The sequence below is a fragment of the Leuciscus leuciscus genome (genome assembly GCF_965113295.1).
Source record: "Leuciscus leuciscus genome assembly, chromosome: 21".
In the NCBI taxonomy this organism is placed as follows: Eukaryota; Metazoa; Chordata; class Actinopteri; order Cypriniformes; family Leuciscidae; genus Leuciscus; species Leuciscus leuciscus.
The window spans coordinates 19040673-19049417 of NC_138745.1; the positions used below are offsets into that span (position 1 = coordinate 19040673).

The 8745-nt window shown below is 36.7% G+C and overlaps 1 protein-coding gene across 1 annotated transcript in view; it reads right to left on the reverse strand.

The window, feature by feature from the left end:
- Positions 1 to 746: 746 nt before the first annotated feature.
- Positions 747 to 8745, reverse strand: part of ccz1 (CCZ1 homolog, vacuolar protein trafficking and biogenesis associated) — a 12240-nt gene continuing 4241 nt past the window's right edge. The window contains exons 9-17 of the mRNA XM_082152800.1: positions 8019 to 8194; positions 6850 to 6931; positions 5829 to 5890; positions 5063 to 5174; positions 4746 to 4779; positions 4496 to 4613; positions 3875 to 4033; positions 1448 to 1575; positions 747 to 1285 (exon numbers count right to left, since the gene is read on the reverse strand). Coding sequence (XP_082008926.1) covers positions 1230 to 1285; positions 1448 to 1575; positions 3875 to 4033; positions 4496 to 4613; positions 4746 to 4779; positions 5063 to 5174; positions 5829 to 5890; positions 6850 to 6931; positions 8019 to 8194 — 927 coding nt within the window. The 3' untranslated portion in view covers positions 747 to 1229. The remainder of the gene's footprint in view (positions 1286 to 1447; positions 1576 to 3874; positions 4034 to 4495; positions 4614 to 4745; positions 4780 to 5062; positions 5175 to 5828; positions 5891 to 6849; positions 6932 to 8018; positions 8195 to 8745) is intronic.

Here is an 8745-nt window from a genome sequence, read left to right on the forward strand (position 1 = left end):
CTATGTAAAATATCTTATTCAGGACAGTACTAAATAAAAACTAACATGCATTTTGTATGATCCCTCTTATTAAGTCAAAATAATTTTATAAGGTGATAAAAAAAATAATTTAAGGTGCATGTAAACTTTTGAGCATGAACTGTATGATGGAGTCACTCTGACATGATGTTATTACTTTAATTCATCAGCTGTCTAGGACATTTCAAAGGCGATTTTCTTTTGGCACTACTACAGACGATTAATCCATTACATTCCAAAAATAAAAAAATAAATCACATGTTACATGTTGCTCTGTCCGTTATTATTTTGAATGATTGTATTCAGAAAGGTAAGCCTCTTGCTAAGGATAAAAGTCAAGGTGGATCACCCTGACCAGATGTCTGGATATAATCATACATTCTGGCGGTTTGAATGATGCAATTAGCTCATAATTCTTCCCAAGCCATATAAGGTTAATCATTTTTTTATCATAGAAAATTCCCTTTGCAGGCTAACAACTTCTAAATCATAAAACTAATGGTTGTGACACTAAATTATAAGTATGCAAATTATTATAAACCAGGATCAAGTACTTTTACCACTTTAAAGGCTACATGAAAGCTGAACTAATAATTCAATATACAGGCTAGATCAAATCTGGACCAGATACGTTTCATGCAACCCTTGTCTTAATCAGCATGAGGGAGTCAGAGGCTTGGAATCTGTTTTAACAGTGAAGTATATTTGAACAAGAAAAGCAACCTACATTTAATGAAATTGTAAATTTATTTTTGTAAGTAGGAGTTAAACCATGATGCTGATGACATTTAAAACAAGAGAAAAATTATATCTCGACAGATTCATATTCCGAATTTCATCAGTGCGTATTTCACCCTCTAATTGTATCTGTAAGTGATAAAACAAATCTGAACAATGGGAATGAAACAAAAGAAAGGATAGCTGATGGATACTTAAACATGACAATATGTATATACAAACAAATGAAAAGATGTATATACAAACAAATGAAAAGAGGTAATTACAGTAAAATTCAGATTTTATAATTAATTACAAGCAACCACATTTCTGTATAGATTAAATAAAAATCTAAAAAATTGCATGATGTGAAAAATCTTTTTTTTCTTTTTTTTTTTTACAATGCAATTATTGCATTACACTGATGCTGTCAGTAAAACCTGAACAGTTGACAGTTTTAGTGTAGTGAAGTAGTCCATGCCCATCATATCTCTTCAGTCCAAGAAAAAAATATTATTGAATTGTGTTGCACACAGCCTTTTCACTTCCTCTGTAACACAAACAGAAGCTTGGTGAGAGTTAAGGTCAAAAGTTTTCAACACACTAACTTTTAAATAAACTTAAAAAACTGTGATTAAATGTTAACTAGTAGATTTGAAACAATCTCACACCATTATATCACTTCATTGTTTGGTGAATAAAATTAGCATACCATTCACTTCAATGAGGTTGGCATTCTTCTGGTTCAAAATGACATACAATTCCCTCTGATCAGACTTCTTTCCAACAACCCAGTAATCGGTCATCGCTTTAACAATGATTTCCTCGTCCTCATCCACCCTACAAATCAAGCACAGACACTGGGTTACATTCACTAACTGTACATGCGCACAAATTTGTGATATTGTGGTATGAACATTTTCAAAAACAAATTCATCAATACTTATAAAATACGTAATAAAATTAGATTCGTACTGAAACCACACATATGCAAAAATCACATACTTTTGGTGGCCTTAAAAATGTGCTAAAATACAAAAATCTTGAAGAGATTTTTTTTTTATTCTGTCATCATTTACGTCAGTCCAAACAGTCCAAACTCTTTTACAAAAAGACTTAATCTTAAAAATACATATTTGAATGAATCCCCACTGAAGGTCTAGGTAACCAAGACCACAAAGATCATAAAGGCATCGTAAAACAAATCCATATAATTTTCATACATTTGCATGCTTTATGCAAATTAGCACCCTCAGGCACACGGTTGTTCATTTAGAGTACTCCAAATTCATTAACATTACAACAGTGGTTCCCAAACGTGGCAAGGCTACGGTCCACATCCGGTATGCGTTGAATCCACATGTAACAGATGTGGGCCGGATCTGGGTCGACACTATGTTGCTGTCTGGGATAGTGTACAGTCAGCAGATTCTTATGTAAAAGAAACCTCTTCGGGGTGACACAAGACCCCGCTGCATAATTATCCCACTTATTATCCGGCTACTTGCCACATAAGTACATAATTGAACACAAAATATTAATTTTACATTTAATTACCTCAAGATGAATAACAGTACCCGCTTGAGCGGTCTGTTATAGGTTGTAGTCGTGCGATAACAGACCACTAGATGGCGTGATCAAAGAATCAGGGAGATGTGTATAAATATAAAAGAATAATGATGCACGGATGGTTATGCACTAAGCATGGACAAGTTTGTGAAAGGACTGCTAGTGCCAGGTAAACGTAAAGCAGGTAATGAATCTACTTCATATTCACAAATACCAAAACAACGTGTCTAGAAGTAGAACCAATCCATTATAATCAGTGATGCTTTCTACTGGATGAAGCATGACACTACAAACCCCAGACAGTAAACTGATGCTGTTCTTTTTCTGACATGCCCATCGCTCTGACACGAAGGACAAATTGATTTGCAACGTTCGCTTTGTCACTTCCAGTAGACAGCCTCAAGCTGTTGCGGCGCAGTGCGGCAGTCGCGTCCGGTGTAGTGAAAAGACAAGAAAATATGACAAGGCTTATCTCGCCCTAAGAATCACCAGAACAACGGGGTAATGAAGAGAAACCAGAGTGTGTTGCGTGCCTCAAAATATTAACTTCTGACAATATGAAGTCAAAAAAGTTGAGTAGTTGTAATTCTGTATCAGTTACAATATTTTAAATAAATCCTTCAGAATTTTGCAATCAAGGAAGGTCATGTTAGAGTGTGTCTATGTGGGTGCATCTATATACTTATCCAAGAATCCTGAAAAAAAAAAGTCTCCTGATAATAATCACAAATGTTTATTGAGCAGGCTGCAGCAAATCAGCATATTAGAATGATTTCTGAAGGATCATGTGACTCTGAAGACTGGAGTAATGGTTATTTTCTGGTGAAACATTATTTCCGTCAGAGTTCATTTTAGCCCTGATCTTATCTCACCGACAGTTGTGTGGAAATCGCAGACAAATGCCCAAAATCGGAGGCAAAACGGTGTTCATTCACATGAGTGACAATCATTGTGTGTATTATCAAATCTGAGATAAGCGCTGATGCATTGCAGATGCCTGTGAGACATTTAGTCCTGCAGTGTGAAATGTGTTTTGACTTGAGATGACATTGGCGATGCCGATGACCTAATGCAAATGAGAGTGCAAAATACAGGATGAGGGAAAGTTCAGGAGGAGTCATAGACCTGCAACAGAACATCAGCAAGCATGGCTTCTGAAAGCAACCATTCTCTCCTTCATATTCTTCTTTTTTTTCCATTTTCATTGCATATCAGTACACAGACAACTTGGATCGCAAGCTTTTTGCAGGCTATCATTTTAACAGGAAGAAATCCAGTCTCACGCAAGAACTCCTGTCTCACACATGATCTTAAGTTATTTCCTATAACACTTCTCGCGTGTTTGGTTGTGAAACAGACCAGACTGAGTTGTCACGATTTTTCCTATTGAAATGTTTTGAAAAGTGCGACCCCCTGTCGCCGAACCATTGTGTAATGTACAACAGCACCTAAATGGTACCCCAGACAGTCGTGTACCCAGCATTATTCCTTAATACCTTTAAAAAAATGCAATTCAAACATACAATGACCTTAATACAAACCTCTTAAATAAATCAATAGCACTGCTTACCGTGCAAAATCACAGTTGATGTCTCCAAGGATTTTCATGAGGTCTGGATGGACAGAGGTGAGGGACACACTGGCCGTCTTGCGCATGTGGATGGTGCTTTTCTCAGCCAAGTTCATGTGGTTGAAGTAGATGAATTTAAACTGAGGTTCCTTCTCTGGCCTACAACAACAATTTTGAGAGAATTATTGTAGCTGAGCTACTGTATTCCCTTCTAGTGCAACATTCATGGAAGAATAAAAGCAGTTATGTGTCCTTGAAGTGTGATAAGTGGCATGTAAGTTGATATGAGGGATTGTACCACACAAAACAATACTGCGCGCCACGCAGGGCTCAGGTAAGATAAGGACACACTGTTTAGATATAATTAATGGATAAGCTCCGGTAACTGCTACTGGAAGAGAGATGATACAGTGGAATGCATGCGAGTGAAAGCCTTGTCTATATTTCTGAATGGTTACCTGGGTCACAGGATGACAGTGACAGCTCAACATATATATCAATGGTCTAAAAGTCCTGCCAGCAATATTTTAAAACCACATATAAAATATCCCCACTACCTGACAGATGTGACAGAAAAAGGTGAGTGTGGTTCAGGGTTTGACGCTCTGGAGTAGTACTGACCCTGATATCCTCCGGTTGACATTGTACTGCTCACATATGTCAGACGCCAGTAGGGTGAGATGGGGACCAACCAGGCTGTCTAGTTGCTCACAAAACTCACGACTCAAATCCACCGCCGCTATGGGCACAGAGGAAAGCAGAGCTTGAGAGAACTGTTAACATTTGCCTGATTTCCTGATAACATGAAAAGTCTCAACTGTTAACAAAACAAGCATAAAAATTTGGTAAAATAGCTTAAAAAGACACTTACAATTTACCATGAAGCATACAGCTGCACTCATTGCCTAGATAAGAAATAACATGCATGTAAAATGTGAATTTTTCATTAAAGAACAGTGTATTTCCCTCTATCAAACATTAAACATTCTTTACTAACTTTCTGGGCCGGCAAGTTTCGATCCCATAGAGAGAGACAGCTCTCAGATTTAATCAAAAATATCTTAATTTGTTTTCCGAAGATGAACGAAAGTCTCATGGGGTTGGAACAACATGAGGGTGAGTAATTACTAACAGAATTTTCATTTTTGGGTGAACTAACCCTTTCAGTTTGAGTTGAGTTTCTCTCACCTTGTAGACAATCAAATGTAGCTCCTCGTAACTGTCCTCTGTGTTCACAAATATCCTAGGAAATCGGAATTTTGCATCTGGATCTTTAAGATTTGCTGGTCCAGTTAAAAATCTGTTGTCATAACATAACATAAGATGTCAGTACAGCTTTGAACTTTTCACTTGTGATACAAATATTCACATGATCTCTTAAGAAGTCCACAATCCACAAATATCTCTTTCAAATGATGAATAATCTGTGATTGTCTCCAAGGCCTCTGAATACGTGCCAAGTCACACCACTCAGTCCTTACAGTTTTCTACCAGCAACACTGTCCTGCTAACGTCCAGGGGGTGGGACTGGGACTCATGAGCCACAGCAGACCCTCTAAAGAGTGCGTTCTCATTACCCACATTACACACTATAGACACAACAACAATGAAACTCCGAAAATTATTCATCAGTCACTCCTTGACCGATCTCAGGAGAATAATCTATAAATCTTTTTGCTATCAGTCGAACACGACCTCATTGTGCAATCATCCACTCGTCGAACAATCAGATGGGCTTTTGTAAAGTCTGTTGGGCTCATTGTTTTCTCTTTGCCACCAAAGCAATTAAATTACCCTTGTGCAATCTGATATGTGGCAGTGTTGGTAGATCTGTGTTGTCTTAGCGCTGCGCTTGGCTGCTTGTGTCCCCAAAGCATGGAGCCCAAGCACAGGCAGAAGGCCAAGAGCCTGCTGTTCCAGCCCTGAACTCAGGAGGAAATATTTGGATACTTGCCTCCCATAGTGCAACAGATTCCCAGCCACCTCTGGCCTGAGTGGAGAGTCTCTTCCTGCAAGCTGCCGAATGTTTGCAAACACACACACACGGATCATTCATTAACAGCTGTAGACAGCACGTGACTTTGGAGCGCATTCCAAAAATCACCCAGGGAATGATTACTACATAAATTGTATCCCACTATATAATTATATATATATATAGAAATGAGCTATTTTAGAATAGCAAAATAATTTCATACATAATGTTAGTAGCTTTACAACATTGTATACATACAGTAAGACAAAGGGTTATACTAATGGGCCAGATGTTGGATATACTAAAAGATAAGCTGGATTTGCTGTAATAATCAAATGTTTCATTTAAATAAACAATGCATTTTAAAAATTCACTACTGTTCAAAAGTTTGAGGACATATTTAAAAAAGGGACATATTAAATTAAACAAAAGTTACAATAAAGACATATTATATTGTTACAAAAGATTTCAATTTCATTATCCTTTTCATCAAGAATCCTGTTTCTTGAGCACCAAATCAGCAAATAAAGAGTGACTTCTGAAGGATCATGAGATAACCGGAATAAATTACATTTTAAAATTTAAATAGAAAATTATATAAATATAAAATTAATTCATTTAATATTGCAATAATATTTCACAGTATTACAGTTTTAAATAAAAGAAGGCTTGGTGAGCATGACAGACTTCTCTCAAGCATAAAAGAAGTTGAGCCTAAACTTTTGAACAGTAGTGTACAACAATTCACACATATGATATTCGCGAATAAAATTACTTGATAAAAAGACAGAAAGGGGATTAAAATGCTTTAAAAAGTTATTATATTAAGAATGTAATGGGGTTGATTTAGTTTTAACACACTGAAATGGGCCCTTAGTGTCTATTGTATAAACAGTTTTATACTTGTAGTGTAAAAAGGAAAACTGATGGCCTTTCTATCAGGAGCTTTTTTGTCAAGGGCTTACAAATGTTTGATGTACTGATGCTCAATCTGTCTCACCTCAGGTTCAGTATGCCGCGGGAACAGTGAGGTCGTCAGGTATTTGTAAAGAATACGCATGTCATCCTGCTCTAGACCACTCCTACAAAATACAGTACAGAACATAACACTAAAATTGAGACAAACATGCTCATTCAAACTTAAGAAATAATGTTAATTCTTTTTAAATGACTTGTCATGTGTCTTAAAAGACTTGGTAGCTGGTAATTTAAACTGACAACTAACAAACATAATAAGATAAACAACATTTAACAGGCATAATCACAGGTACGTCTATGAAAGCAGATTTTGAAAACAAGATATGAAAGTCATGATGTGAATTTAACAAAGAGGATTAAAAGTCATATTTTAAGTATATCTGGATCCCTGTGCCAGACAGCTTGTGATTAAGAAGCTTTGGCTGTCCCTGCCAGACTTCATGTCCTCTATGGCACTCAGTTATTTAAGGTAAACCCTCATTCATGTCACGCATTTGCAGTAGGAGTGATGTTTATAAAGCTTTAAGGGAAAATTCTTCAGTTATTCATTTCAACCTGTAATTAAATTTTTTTTATTTATTTTTTTATGTAAAGGTATAGTCCACATAAATGTCTCAAATGTGTGATTTGAATATGGACATATATTTAAAAATGGCTCTTTTTTGGTCATTTCAGCTCTAAAAATGGGTCATTTTTAGAGCTTAGCAGCCCCTTATCATGATTCACGTTCAATTTATGGAAAAAGCGACGTGAACATATCCTCTTTTATATTCCACAGAAGAAATAAGGTCATACAGGTTTGGAACAACATAAGAGTGATTTAAAAGATTTCATAAGTTTAAAAATAAATATCCCTTTAAAGTGCCCCTATTATGCTATTTTAAAGGTTGTTAATTTTGTTTTGGAGGTCTCCTACAACATGTTTACATGCATCCAACATCAAAAAACACGTAATTTTTTTTAATAATATACATAGTACATTACCTATTTTCTCAAAGAAGTTAAAACAGATTCTGTCTAACTAAACCCCTCCTTTCCGAGAGCCTCCTCTACTCTGATTGGTCTACTGCTTATAGCACGTGACAGATCTTTAAAACATTTTACATTCACAAACCATGAAAGGTAATATTTGAAAAAGCATTATAGGGGCACTTAAAAACAACTGTGAGAAGTGTATAGATTGCCATTCACCAGATCAGCTGATCGTTGTAGAGGAAGGCCGTGTATTTGACCAGACTCAGGCTCTCTTCTACTCTATTGACAAAAGATTGGATCTTCAGGTAGGTCATCTTGTCCAGAGGGAAAAAGCTGATTCCCCCAAACACATCCAGCAAGTCACATGACTGGAGATGAAGCGTCTGCAGGTACTAAGACAGAGAAGACAACCACAACTTAACTACTTTGTAATATATCATTCCAGAATCACCAGATAAAAGAAAAAAAGAATACAGTATAGATAAGTACAGAACAGTATCAGGTCTGAAATTCTGCTTCTCAAGAAATCCCAGAAGATACTGTACAACAACACTATGACCGCAAACATGGATGAAATTACCAAAGCGTCCCTGATAAGGCTGAGGTAATGTAATTTGACAACTTGACGTGCTGAGATGCAGCCCCGGTGTGACTTTGCACAGCAGTCAGTGACATTTAACCTAAGGCACAAATTGCACTTTCACTGAGAGCTTCAGGGCACTGGGAGGGGTGACGCAGAGGGTTTCCCTTGACCGAAGCTGAATTATTTAGACAGGTGAGTAAGCATGATGCCCTCAGCAAGGAAATCTGAACCGAAGAACCAATAAGACAAACATGGACAAATGAGATTGTTGGGCCTCCTGTTCATATATATTATATGCCTCACATTGTCTATATGCAAATATATGTTGAATCTGACACCAGAAATATTTTCTTATCTGCA